At 44.2% G+C, this 15,413-nt stretch overlaps 1 protein-coding gene across 1 annotated transcript in view; it reads left to right on the forward strand.

The window, feature by feature from the left end:
• The first annotated feature begins 9,941 nt into the window (after positions 1-9,941).
• The window catches only part of clcn2a (chloride channel, voltage-sensitive 2a), a 104,955-nt gene continuing 99,483 nt past the window's right edge, over positions 9,942-15,413 (forward strand). Inside the window, exon 1 of the mRNA XM_056293120.1 lies at positions 9,942-10,010. Coding sequence (XP_056149095.1) covers positions 9,978-10,010 — 33 coding nt within the window. The 5' untranslated portion in view covers positions 9,942-9,977. The remainder of the gene's footprint in view (positions 10,011-15,413) is intronic.

Below are 15,413 nucleotides of genomic sequence, written 5' to 3' on the forward strand. Positions count from 1 at the left end.
CAGTGCGACACAAGTAATATATCTCCACCTGCCAGTTGTTTTTCTCTTTTTTTTTCAATGAATAACTGAATCGGTGACCTTATGCGCTCTCCACTGTGCACAGGGGAGTGAGTACATAATCACTAGGTTCCGGTTTGCCGTCTATGAGCCCCGATAGAGTTTCTTTAATTTCCCTGTGAGAGTGAATTACAAGTCCACACACAATGGCTGTGTTACCTAGACAGCCACGGTAAACTGGAGCAATGACCTAGCTACCACTTGTCAGAGACCTGCTGCAAAGACTGCAGCAATTGAAATGTGTTTTGCACATTTGACACATAGAACGTCATAAAAAGCCTCGGCCATACTCTCTCTCCCTATCTTCTGTGTCTGGAGCAGCATCTTAAAGCAAATAGTAATCATTAATTTAAAGGCATATTTCCTAAAGTCAATGCTGCTGAGGTTGGTCTTGTTACTTAATGTTCCTCAGTCAATAGCACCTAAATATGTCTCACTAAATTATAACTTGACTCAATTGATGGTTTCTCTTGGGTGGGATGTCTGGTACTTGTTACGTGACTTTTCCACCATGCAACCCAAAACTTTATGACATGCATAATCTCTAAAGTGGGAAAAACTTCTACAGTTTCTCCTGCATTTTCTGTTGGAATGGTAAGAGGGTACAAACGTCGCAAATGGACAGCAATTTTTGTCCTCGTTTTTACAGCCCTAACCAACCAACCAACCAACCAACCAACCAACCAACCAACCAACCAACCAACCAACCAACCAACCAACTAACTAACTAACTAACTAACCAACTAACCAACTAACTAACTAACTAACTAACTAACTAACTAACTAACTAAATCTGTGCGCGCGTATGTGTGTGTATGTGTGTGTGTATATATAAAAAAGGACATGAGGGGTGATGGGGTTCGTTATATGTTATGCTATAGCAGTTTTCTAAAAGTTTAATCTGACATTTTGGAAATCGCGGTAAGAAAAACATGACTGCTTCTTTTGAAGAGCTGGCAACTTACATTATCACTTGATGAAATGGTGGTAAAAAATGTTCAATTCGCTGATCATTACTGGAAAGGATATAATGAAATAATAATAATAATTTAACGTATTACTTACTCAAAACTACAGATGACTGTCGGAGACTTTTAATTTCACTTGATCTCACTCATTAGTGTCACCTGCACCACCTACAGAATATGTGTAAACCCCCACCCACGGATTACCCTCCAGCAAAAAAATGTCAATCCTCTCTGGAATCTTTTCCATCTTGTCCACCCTGAACAGGAAGGGCCGGGGTACATGAATTTCCTCTGAACACAGACTACGATAACATGGCTAGCTATCACCATCATGATAATCAGGCTGGTGGTAAGCAGGACAGGTTTTAAGATTTTGCAGTTTGAGATGAGCTGTTACACACAGCTCTGGCATAGTTTAACTATGTTGAATTATGGCAGTGATACTTGCTAGTGGTATTTAAAAATACTCATAATAGTATTTAAGTATAGTTTAGTACTAGTATTGACAGCATTCGCATTTATTCTAATGAACTAAAATAACACGTAGTGCTGTTTAAATTTGAGTTCCCCTGCATCTGACTTCAAAAAAACTGATCCTTATTATCTTGTCTGCTCAAGAAGTAACAAGACAATAAAAACTGCCAGAGGCGTTAGCAATTATGTTCTACAAACAACCGGGTGACAAGAGGGCCGAGGTGCCTAACGAGGTAGGGTGGAATGGGTAACGTAATTATTTTTGATATACCACATCCCTTAGACCCATATAACACAATCACTGGATCAGTTCCGGGCTGTAATTAAATGAAACGACGCTGTCACCTTCTGGGGACATGTTCTTCACTTGTCCTTTCTCAGAAGGACGTTTTTAGAAAGTTATTTTTGCGTCACATACGGGCAAAAAAAAAAATCACACCGGGGTTTGGCAGGTAAGCATCCTACACCTGCTCTGATTTCATTTTGAAATTCTGCACAGCAACATCCCATAGTTAAAATGTTGTTTCTGAGTTGTTGCTTTTTTTCTTCCACCTCTTTTTTTAGACGAAATATTCTTGTCTGCAAAGATAACGGGGGTTAACTAGTCTGAGCAAAAGTGCTGTGGTTCAGAATAAATCTACGCAATATCTTCCCCATCTCAGCGTTACCGGATACATTTCATGAGCCTGTAGTGATAGGAAACATCCGGCAAACATTTTTTTTAACTCTTAAACAAGACTGTAAAAACCTGCTATCATGTCATCTTATGAATCACCTCAAACCGCCTTACACAACCTAATGTTGGATAACTAGGTATCAAGTTGGAGAAATTAATATAATTACGCTGCACAGCCACTATCTTGTGCAACCACTTTAATTTACATAAGAATTTATGTAATTTTATAGCAGGGGTCAACTGGCCGTGGTGAAATTGCAGGGGGAAAAGGGGGAATACAATGAAATCCAGTTGTTAAAGCAGAGCAGTGGAGCCACAACCTGGAGACAGATGTTCTCCCAAGACAACTACAGCACTTCAATTAAGAGCCTCTTACAGGCTTATGGCAGCATGCGCCTAACGACTTCAATCGGATACAGGCGATACAGGCAACCATCACGACCAATCCATCTGTCTAAAATTCATTGAAAACTATTTAAGTTGATGATCTGTTGATGATATAAACTCTAATTAAAGGGAGCATTTGTCAATTTTCGACCTTATTTCTGTCTGTCTGCGATAGGTATAGCACATTTTTTCCGGCCGCAACGTGACGTGTCGTGACGTCAGTTGGCGGCTGGAAAAACTAAATACAGCCCAGCAGGGTTTCTATCGCTCTCATCTACTCTAAAGGCGCCGTTCAACAAACACATCCTCGTCCCCTCGGCTAAACTATGTTTCCGATGTTGGGAAATGACGTCCCACAACACACTCTCCTCCCCCCAAATTGTATCTGGGCAATACTCCTTTTGAGCTGTCCCGGTCACTGCTCCACCCCCTCTCTGCCGATTCCGGGGGGCGCCCCGACCGACCAGAGGAGGCGCTAGTGCAGCGACCAGGACAAATACCCACATCCGACTTCCCACCCGCAGACACGGCCAATTGTGTCTGTAGGGACACCCGAGCAAGCCGGAGATAACACGGGGATTCGACCCAGCGATCCTGTGTTGGTAGCTAACGTAATAGACCGCTACGCTACCCGGCCACCCCAACGTCCCACAACACTATTGCGGAGAATTTTATGGACAACGATACAGAAGCAAACATGCAGCAATGCATGCTGGTACATGTAGGCGCTGTGGGAACGACTGTGCGCAGGAGAACGTCGATTTCTCCGTCAATGTAGTACACAGTGAGGACTTAACTGCTTCAATCCACTATTTTACAAATCAGAGCTGATTGCACATACACAAAGGTGTCTGGCAGGGGAAGCCAGACACTAATGGAAATACGTCTGCAGGTAACAATGAAGTTTCCTTGTGGACTTTCCATTCACTCACTGACCTACATCCGTCATGGTCATGATTGTCACTTTTGATAGTCATGGTGGAACAAGACAATCCACAGGCTGTCTCCAAACTGGCTTCATATTGGCCAAGTGCACCCTTGGGCACAAGTATCTAGCCGCCTTCCTGGAAACTAAGAGAAGAAATGCCTGCAGGATTCACTGCTGGTCAAGATGGAAGTATACGACATTAAACTGCTATAAGCAGTCATCCACAAATGTCTAAAGAGTTATACTTGTTATTCATACGTGTATATCAATCCAACTTGTAAAAGAATGAACCCAAATCGTACTCGTCTACTGGAAATGTGTAAAAAAGATTTGTACTTGAATGCACAACTCAACTCTACGTTCAAACCGCTGTATTCAAATGTAATTTTACAATATACACTTGATACACACGTACCATTTTACTCTCCACTCATGCTTACAGAGCTATGACAGCGATTTACCCTTGTATGTGTACTCATATGGGATGGAGGATTTAACCTCGTCTTTTGACTAGCAAATTTGGGAGAGCTCTGTGATTTGTGCGGAGGGAGTGCACGGTTGTCAGTTGTGTGGCCTCGAGCTTTTTACCTTGACGGAAATATTACAGGGACTTTCCCCTTAGGTGGCCTATCTAATCATCCGCCCCAACTCAAATATAATCAAAAATGATCAATGGCACAATACAAATCATTCACCCCCAAACAAAGCAGGAGATTATAGCTAATTAAAAATTACAGAGATATTCATACCTGTATTTGCATGATGCAATATACACAGATGGACAGTCACTCTGCCATATGTTTATCCTGTGTACATAAACGCAGTGATTCAAGTCAGTATTGTTATTCTTGCGGCCCCTGACCTCCGTCTTGCATTTCTCAGTCTCGGTCTTAATGGTTAATAAAGCACTCACTATTATTCCAGGTGACAGTACATTAGACTATGTGATTTCAATTGCTGATCACACAAGTGTATGTAAAAAAAAAACCCCACACAAAACAAAATAACTTTTTCCTGCCCTTTCTGGATTTTTCTACCACAGCACATTTGCAAATGGCATAAAAACGAAGCAAATGGTTGAGTGCCATGTTTTAAAAGAGGTCTTTCACCAAAACCAAGGGAACATAGACAACATTGCACTGGGCTTACTGGAGCATTTGGCACCTGACAACATCTCCTCTGCTTCAACAGCTCGGCTTTTAAAGACTGAGTTAAGCATAAAATGGTATGTGCACATCAAGTTTTACATGTAAAATTATATCTGTAGTCGGTGATTTACACGTAGAATTTGAGTACCAATCTTTTTTTAGACATTTCGAGATACAAGCAACGATTTTTTCCGAGTGTTATCTTACACATTTGCAAATAAGTTATACTGTACAAGTAACGACTCACAACTAGATATATATGCAGACAACTAATGAGAGCAGTTTAATACCATAAGAAGTATTCCACTGGTGAAAGAGGAAAAAATGTGTTATCACCATATGAGAGGACGCTGTGATGATGATGATGGTGACGCCAAAGCCGATGTCAAGGAGATGAGGGGGCGTTGTTAAATTAAGATTCTTTGTGACATCTTTTTCCAAAAACAACGCAGATTGTGGAAAGCATGCTCTATCTATGGATTGTAACCGAACTGTTATTCGCAGCATGGCGGCACACCAAGCTATCCTCATTTTTGAAAGAAAAAATAAAAACAAAAACTGTGCATTTACAATGAGTGCAGCTTCCTTCCACTTAAAACGACCAAATGTGAATAAGGGGTGAAAAACTCGTAGGGAAAAAAAAGCAGCAATACAGCTGCTTATCACCCCCCCCCCAAAAAAACCTACTACCAAGAGTTCTTCCTGCCTTCTCTCCGTCATTCATCCTTTTCCCTCCCTTTAAATTCCCAGAACGTTGGATCAGCCCTGCTGCAGCTGGATTGGATCGTTTCTCCGACACAAAACACTGTCAAATCGTTTGGAAGGACCACGTGACACGGGAACTTTCTCAATAAAATCAACAGCAATTCACCAAAAGTATTTAAGAGGGACCCCCCCCCCCCAAAAAAAAATCCTTATCCCCGATCTATCCGTCATCCCTCTCATAACCTACCTACGATGACAACTTTAGAGGCTACGAGGCAAACTACGCGTGACACTGCGGACGACTGAGCCCACTTTATGTAAGCGGGATCGCGATGGTGCTAACTTCAAATAACACACACACACACACACACACACACACACACACACACACACACACACACACACACACACACACACACACACACACACAACAACTAAGAGTCGCTTTTGGTACAAGAATGTATATTTACAACAAAACATCATCCAAGTGATGCTTTTAGAGTCATCTGCTGGTCTTGAAAAACGTGCAGACCCAGCCGGCGGGGCATCAGATTGTATAATATCATTTACGTAATTACGCGTGTCACTTTTCATTTGGGCGTAAAACGGCAACATCGTCGTATTATCATCACATAACAGTGCTATGCCTTAAACCGGTGAGGACAGAAACGTTTCTGTCATGTGGACACGGGGTTCAGCCTACTGTAGTCTACTGACCGGCTTTGACCCAATCACTGACACAGTTATGCAACGCACAATAACGTGGCCACACAAATATGCCAGTATCCAGAAACACCGCACTGAGCTAAACGCGCCGGTGCATGCAATCACGTTTTTGTCATGTTCAACGTTTTAGATAACGTTGATGTGCAAAAAATAGGATACATAACACAGGTGCAAGAGTCAACGATCCGCGTTACTTACTGTACAAGGCACGTTTTCAAAAATATAGGCTACGCGCATTGGGGGGGGGGGGACAAGCAAATCCACTGACCTGTCAAGGTAAAGGATCCTTCTATCGTCGTCGGTGTCTGCAGCAAATCGCGACGTTGTGAGATGCTGTTTGTTTGGAGACCTCCGTCTATCTGGACCATATGAGCGATACCAGCGGTTTTGACACACTGCTCTGCTCGTTCAAGTTTCCAGTCTGCCCTGGATCCCCCCTTTACAATGACCTCATTCCAGACTCCTCCCTCCGCCCCGCCCCACCAGCGCTTCTTTCCCGCGCCGATTTGCTTTAGGACGCGTCAGCTCCGCGGAAAGCGGGAGCGATTGGTCCAATGCGCCGTCAGTCTTTTTTTACATAAGTGTGTCATCCCTTCACGTGGAAAACCACGACTACCAACAGCGTGTAAGGCAGTTCGAGGCAGGCCGGGGAGTGGATAGCCATGCTGGTGGTTGGCTCATACTACTAGCTGTTATCTAAACTGTTACACAAGCGTGTGCATGGGCAATGTGGGCAAATTCTTTAAGCCTTTACGTTCCTGACTCCTCAGAAGTGGCTGTCGAACTTTTTTTTGTCATGAGGATGACGCTTACGGTTACCATTATCATCAAACTTGTCTTTGCAGGTTGCCGCAATAGCCACTTTGGCAAGAAAGCATACTTTATGTGAGGCTGTACGTGGTTGCCGATTGGTTGGTTAATGATGATTAATTATCTATTAACCGTTAATACACGTTATAAATCAGTAAAATTGATGTTATGACGCACTGACAAAAATGCCTTGTGGTGTGATTGTGTGTGTGTGTGTGTGGGGGGGGGGGGTTGCCAGGATGCGGATCCGCATTTTATCAGTATGCGGGATACTCCGCAGACATTCTCTCGGAAATCCTACGCGACCGGACTGCAGAACGACATTCGCAGCGAGCGGCGTATTTAACACAGTTGGAAATGGTGCGCAGTGCATTCGCAAAAGTCGATTTTTGCACAGTAACGACAGCAACTACGGTTATAGTGGATAAGTTTAGTGTTAAAGTTAGGCAGGTAGGGGAAGGTTAGATAATGACTAGTGTGGCTGCCGCAGCGGCGTGTCTAATCACGTGGTTTCCAAGAGAATGTCTAGAGAGAATCTACACAACCGTGTGCCTTCCTCCAAGTAGCATTATCTCATCGAAATATCTCCTGCTGTTGCGATTGATGTAGAAAAATAAATAATATCACTTAACTTCTCTGCGCTAACGAAGTGGAGTCCTCTTGAAGAAAAAAAAAAAAACAAACAAACAAACAGGACTCTGGGGGTTGTGTTTTATTGGTATTGTAGCGCTGGTGTACGTGTGAAAATGGCTTCTGTTTGCACATGAATTTGCTTGCATGAAACTCCCCAATGGCGACTATGATTATGGTAAGACATGCTCTGGCAAGAAAGTAATGGAGTCAAAACTGAAGAATAACATATGACACCCATGCAAAACGTTGTAATGACACCCACGCAAAACGTTGTAGGTGCTGTGCCACTGGGAATGTTGACCATTGTACATTTTTGTAGCATTAAATGCAAAATATTTATAGTATGATGATCTATGATATAAAACAGTGCATTGATGCACCATAAATTCTCATTGTACTGTCCCTTTGCAGGCTCTGTATTCAATCTTGTAACAATAAAAAAAAACGGAAATTTTTTTTGCAAATGTTATTTTATTATTTTATTTATTGTTGTTTTTTCTAAATGTATTTATAGAATATCATGAGGTATCATCTCAAATACCAGACAAAGCGGTAATAATACTGTAACAATCACGGTAGCTCTCAGCCAATAGTCTCCCGCGGTGCGCGAAATATGGGTTCGCGTCCCGGCTGCGGCAGTTCCCGTGGTTGCCCCCGAATTCGCTACAATACTGTTAATCCTAAGAGAGCCATCTGCAATGAATGGTCAGTGCATGAAAACTGTCAACGGATGGAGCAAGTTGTCCTCTTATTTATTTATTTATTTATTTTACGAGTTTATTAATCCCCGTGGGGCAATTCTTTCTCTGCAGTTAACCCATAGCTGTGTAGCTAGGAGCAGTGGGCAGCCGCCGTGCAGCACCCGGGGACCAACTCCAGTTCTTTTTTCCGTTGCCTCGGTCAGGGACACAGACAGGCGTATTAACCCTAACATGCATGTCTTTTTGAAAACTCACCGCAGACACGGGAGAACATGCAAACTCCACACAGAGGGACCTGGGATGAACCTCAAGGTTAAGCAACCCCGAGGTTCGAAACCAGGACCTTCTTCCTGTGAGGCGACAGCACTAACCACTGGGCCACCGTGCCATGTTAGAATTTAAACCAGAGAAGACTTCTTTCTAAACCAAGCGCTTTTATTGAAATATAATTTTAGGCAAAACGCCTCACTGTCAGGTGAAAAGAAGCGGCTGGTGACTCCAAATGTATGGGAGGAGGCATGTGGTAGTCTGCAGCCCTCCCCGGGTCGGCAGAGGGGGTGGAGCAGCGACCAGGACGGCTCGGAAGAGTGGGGTATTTGGCCGGATACAACTGGGAAGAAAAAAGGGGAAAATTAAAAAAAAAAATTTTGACAAAAAACTATGGCTGTGCTTTTATCATTTTCAGATTAAAGAAAATTAATACAGTACATACTCTGTTTCATGAAGGGTGCATCAGTAGCAAAAAAAAAAAAAAAGAGTAAAAAGTAACAAAAAGCAAGTTGGCCCTCCGTTAAGTCTATGACTGACTTCCCCCTCTCAAAACTCTTCATGAGTCAAACGATGGTTTGGCCTGTAGCATGAAGCTGACATGAGTTACAGATGAAGTCCACTCGGACAATGCATCCCACCGCGATCCCAACGACAGTCCAAAAATAAAAGATCATCCGGCTCACTGACAGACAACATGTGCCTCCATACATCAGCACCAGGAAATTGGCGAGTGACTAACATCTTCCCTACGCCACAGACTGGCCCCTGTTAATTCATGCGCTGTGTTGCTGTGACACATTTCACCACCTGCTCCATGCAGAGCCGTGCCACGCAGGGAAAGGATGCCACACAGACAAGGCAGCATTACATGATGAAAGATCCAATAGTAACAAACTATTTAACTCAAAACATCTAAATTATATTTCACCAGCATGGACCTATTTATGTGTTGCAGTTGTTAATGTCATTAAAACTACAAATAAAAATAACCAAGGCAAATATCATTTGGCAGATGTGTACAGTTTCAATGCATGTTAAATGCTGAACATAGAAGGTTAATATCATTAGGCTGTGCTGCAGTCACAACATTTCCTATATCGATTGGGTGTAACCTCGTTAATATCCCAGAAGTACTGCACAAATAATTGAACAGTAGCTAACAATGTTGACCTACAGAGCATTGAATAGGCATTGCACATAGATATTTAGGGATACAAACTTTATATTGTTTTCCTTACTCAATAGCTTGTTTGCATATGACGCGCGAACTGTAGTGGGGGGGCAGGAAGTGATTTTCTACACAGGAAGCACTGTCGCAAATTCTCAAAATGCCGCTTGCTCACGTCGATTAAACCGAGAAACTACGAGGAGTGTTTATCGAGGAACCGAAAGCTTTTGTTCACGAGGGGTGGAAATACGAGAAATTGACAGAAAACGTCGGAAAAAAATGGCGTGCGAACCGCCGTCTGCCGTCGGGAGGAGCGGAGTCGGATAATGCGCGTGTGTGCAGTGACCACGTCGTCAAAGGTAAAGTAATTTCATGTGGCCATGTTTATGTAGCTTAACTGTTTCCTTACTTTGTTTCGCTAAAGTTGTTTTCTTTGCTTTTTGGTGTTTGTACCCACCTCGTCCGTTCCGCTTTTCACTTCCGGCCCTCCATCTGAATCTCGCGCGTCGTCAGAATCACGTGACTTCAAACAAGCCATACCTAAAATGATCAGTAAATTAGAAAACACCTTGGACGTTTGTTCATTTTTCGCAAATTACTGGCTCCAGAATCCAGTTTTAATTCCACATCTTATCTCATCTATCTTTTGTGTTATTTTTTCTCGGTTTTTCCACTTGTTACAAGTTACCTTAGTATTAGGCATCCATATGTTCCGTGTTTGAATTGGGTCAGCCATCTCATTGGACAGAGCCAGACTTCAGCCCATTATCTGGTTGGTGGAGAAGACCATCAGTCGAAAGCGTTCTGCTTCCCAGCACCTCTATAGGAAACTCACAGGCAGGGTCATTGCTGACCCCTCCCATCCTGCTCTTCACAGATCTGAATAAATTTAATCCAGGAGGAGACTTCGGGCAACTTAAACCAATAAAACCAGGTTAAGGAACAGCGTATTTTTAACCAATCAGTGGCCCTCATTAAGACACGTGTCCCCACTTCACACACAGCTGTTTCTGCTCTGCACCAATTTGTGGACATTAAAGAACCTAAAGTTTCTATTATCGTTTGTAAATTTTCAGCTCAGGATGTTTAGTTACCGGCGTAATACGTCACCTGCAAGTGCACTTCCAGACATGTGAACACTGTGCAGTAGAGCCTGGCTTCATACATGAAATTACCTAATGCTTTTTTGTTTTGTGCTATACCCTCCAAAACATTATGCCTCATCCAGCTGCAAATGAGATGTTTAGGTCTCTCCTCCCTTGTCTTTGTTTTTTTCCACTAAAAAAAAAAGAATAGTTTTCACGTCCAAGACATACAGACCAAACGTTCTGAGTGTTCGTCTTCCCATTGGGAGATTGAAAAAATCTGATTGTTTATGGTGAAAACATAGCTGTTAACAAAAAGAATAGGGCGCATACGTAAAAGAAGTCTTCATCCGCAGGACTTCGAAGGACACATTTTCTAGTGTTTTCTGAAATGACAGGAGGGCCCTGTGTCTTGAGTGTGATCCATACGTAAAGGCAGCGGAACACCAGATGGAAGGAAGACCTGCCAGTCTTGGCCGGTTTTGGCCACCTTCCCTTCGCTTCCAACCGAAGCAATGTGTAGAGGGCAGGCGAGAAATCTGGTTTGTCCCATGCCAAGCATGTGTATCCATAATAGCTGGTAGCACATGTATACATTAAGACACCCAGGCTGCAGTCACACATGCACTCATATTCTCATTCACCCAGACCAACCCAGAGGCCTTTTAGAATCAGAACCAGAATCATGCTTATTGGCCATGTAGGTTTGCACATGGAATTTGACTCCAGTTTCTCTCTCAGTACTTAACATAGAATAACAACGGGGCATCCGGGTGGCGTAGCGGTCTATTCCGTTGCCTACCAACACGGGGATCGCCGGATTGAATCTCCGTGTTACCTCCGGCTTGGTCGAGCGTCCCTACAGACACAATTGGCCATGTCTGTGGGTGGGGAGCCGGATGTGGGTATGTCATGGTCGCTGCACTAGCGCCTCCTCTGGTCGGTCGGGGCGCTTGTTCCGGGGGAGGGGGGAACTGAGGGGAATGGCGTGATCCTCCCACGTGCTACGTCCCCCTGGTGAAACTCCTCACTGTCAGGTGAAAAGAAGCGGCTGGCGACTCCACGTGTATTGGAGGAGGCATGTGGTAGTCTGCAGCCCTCCCCGGATTGGCAGAGGGGGTGGAGCAGCGACCAGGACGGCTCGGAAGAGAGGGGTAATTGACCAAACACAATTGAGCGAAAAGGAGGGAAAATAAATAAATGAATAAATAAAATGTGATTGAAGTAGCTCTAGTTTTCGGAATATTTGAATTATGACTCTTGAATTGTGAAATATATATGCTGAGGCTCAGGGTGAAACATTCGTTCATTTTCACGGCGACACAATTGCCTCCTTATAATCTGTATATTCATAGATTATTCTTTTTTTATTACAGCAGCTTGACTTTAAAGTATTTTAAAATAGCAAATATGTTGCAATCACTTAAAGTTCTGTTCAGTTTGGCTTACTTTAGTTGCACTGATAATGAAAGACAAAAGCAATGTTTGATTCACCGAAATGTGTCTTTTTTTATTCTAAAATATCAAACGCAGCTGAAATTCATAGGGCAAAACGTGAAACAACTGTATTTTATCCTGAAGAAAAAGAAAAACCCTCCCACTGGCCTTTAAAATGGCCTTTAAACTCCTCATTTCATATTATCAGAAAAATGTAAGGGCGAATAACCGACGGGAATCATAAGCCACTTCCAGTTGAGACAATTCTCTAACTACTGTAAACACGGGAACTTTGGAGACTTTATTGTGTGCATCCAGTGACGCACACACAAAGTCATTGCCTCAACGTCATTCACGCCCATCACGGACGACTTTTCTCTTCTGGAGGCCACTCTCCCCAAATGTAGGGCATCTTGAAATTAGGTGTAAGTGCCCTCCCTCCTTGCCCCCCCCCCCCCGACAGTGAGGGGTGAGAATGACGCAGATAGGCTTTGTAGACGACATCATTACTACTCTACTTACTGTTTGATAACAAGAGCCACCCCGGTAGAGTCTGTGATATCCACCAAGGCCGAATCTGCTGGCAGCATACATGATTATCAGTATCACTGGCATTTAAAACTGGCAGAGTAACACATTTCCAACAGAGATAAGAGATTTGTGTGAGGTCGTCCCTCACCGGCCCACAATAAAAAAATTAAAACAAATAAATAAATAATGGATTACATTTATACAGCACTTTATCTAGACACCCAAAGCGCTTCATACTGAAGGGGAGAAACTCACATCAACCACCCCCAATGTGTAGCACCCACCTGGGTGATGCACGGCAGCCATTTTGCACCAGAACGCTCACCACACATCAGCCTGAGGTGGAGAGGGAGGAATCATTGAGCCAATTACATGGAGGGATGATTAGGTGGCCAGATGGAGAGAACTAGGTTGGCAATTTTGCCAGGACACCAGAGGACACCCTACTCTTTATCAGTACCATGGGATCTTTATGCCCACAATGACTCAGGACCTCAGTTTAACGTCTCATCCGACGGACGGCATCTCCTACAGCACAGTGTCCCGTATACACTGGGACATTGGGATTTATTTGTTTGTTTTTGTTGGCCAAATCATGAGACTAAGTCCTCTGAAGAAAAAAAAACACAAAACAACAACAACCAATGCAGAAGTGTTTGTGATCAACACCCAAACACTGTTTTTATGTAATAGCCAATATCTATAGCAAATCTAGGTCACCAAAACCTTAATACTATTATCACTATGATAATAATATACGTGTGGCTAAAAAAGGGAGGCTTCATTCCCGCAAAAAAAAACAAAAAACTCTGTTTTCTCCTCGCCGCCATGAGCAACAGTCAGTCATTTCCACAGCAACGGGGCTTTGGACCACGTCACTTTTAAAGCTCTGCAGGGGGCTTGGTTACATGCACGGCATCAATGCAGTCTGTTCAGAAGAACAGCCACACATGCAGCAGCGTAACGAGTCAGCGTCGGGCCCCAATGCAGGATGGTCAAAGTGGGCCCCGGCCTGCCCATCACAGTCAGACAACACAAAGCACGCAGCTTTAAAACGACCAAGAGCACCGCACAATGACGCCTAAAAAGAAACTAGGAAAACAGACCGCCGTGCTGTAGAAGAGGAGCCACATAGTGTAACCAGGTTAAAATTAATGTTTTTATTTTATTTTGGTTGAGTATGAAATATCACCAAATCCTGTCTGTGTGCTGTTATTTGTGTTTACTACATTTTATTTTATGTCATTATTTACTTTAATGTATGTTTTATAACGACCGTCATGTACCTGTACTGTCGCTTTAAGAGAGAGGTCTTGTGGGTACACGGAAGAGGGAACGCGGGAGAGGCCATTTTTGTTTTGTGGGAGGAGTCTCAAGCAGCAATCGAGCCGAGCCACACGTGTTTCTTACCGTGGGACAGTTTTGCTGGTTGAGGAGAACGTAACCTTGAGTATCCCTGTAAGAAGATACTGCAAGCTGTGGGATAAAATACTTGGACGGGTTCTACTTCTAACGCACACGAGTGGACTCCGGGCAGTGGTTGAACTTCGACCCCCACGTCCGTAAGAAACACCGCTCCCGCTGGAGGACTGGACGGTTGTCGAAGGGTTTGAAACCAAAATAAATGGCAAGGTGGGCCAAATAGAGTCCTGTGTGTCCCCGCTCCTTCCTTGATCATGATGATGATGATGATGATGAGAGACTGAGGGCCCCCCACAACACCTGGGGCCCCACCCAACTAGAACACAACGCAGAGCTAATGATGAGAGTGACGGGCATGCAGCAGGCTGACCAGCATAGAACTGCATAGGACTGCCCCCGTTACAATAGCAAGGTGTTAAGTCTTGACGCTTCGCCAGCTAGGTAACTCTGTGTGGACTTTGCTACACAGCAGTACGCATGTCCATATATGCGCGGGCACACTGCACAGTTTCGAACATACCCCGTGCACCGTAGAGTCAGGGCTCGAGAGCTTTGATACTGTAGCAAATTCGGGGGGCAGTCCGGGAACCGCCACACCCGGGACGCGAACCCGTGTCTCCCGCTCCTTAAGCGACGACGTTAACCAGTCGACTAAAGGGTCCGACCCGTTAGTCAAGGACCAACGTGTCTACTTATCCATGCACGTTACTCTACACCCCTCCTTCGGGAAGCGCGTCCCCCCGCTTCAGCATATCAGCTCTCTCACGCTTCTGGGCGCACGCGCTTCTGATGACCTCACGGTTTTACCATCCCACTTCTGATACCAATATAGCGAATTTGGGGGACACTCTGGGAGACCGTCGCCACAGTCGGGACGCGAACCCGTGTCTCCCACTCTGCAAGCGACAACGTTAACCAGTCAACTAAAGGGTCCGACCGGTAAGTCAAGGACCAACGTGTCTACTTATCCATGCACGTTACACTACGATAGTGGTGAGATGAGGAGGGGTCTGCGCGTGCGGCCACTAAACTGTTGTAGGCCCCAGTGCAGCTTCATGACCTGCATATATGTTTCGCCCTCGCAAAGATGAGAGTAATGGTCATCTCAGACAGGGAGCGATTCATTTTCAATGTGAGGCGAGTGGGGCAGGTAAGGAGGCGCGAAATCCTGTGAAACTGTCGTGGTCGTGCTAGTCTCATGCAGACGCCAGAGATTGAATTATCTTGAACCTTTTTCTACGCGGTGCGCAGTGTCACCCCACAAAATGGACGAGAGACTGATCCTTA

Source organism: Lampris incognitus, chromosome 14 (genome assembly GCF_029633865.1).
Source record: "Lampris incognitus isolate fLamInc1 chromosome 14, fLamInc1.hap2, whole genome shotgun sequence".
Classification (NCBI taxonomy): Eukaryota; Metazoa; Chordata; class Actinopteri; order Lampriformes; family Lampridae; genus Lampris; species Lampris incognitus.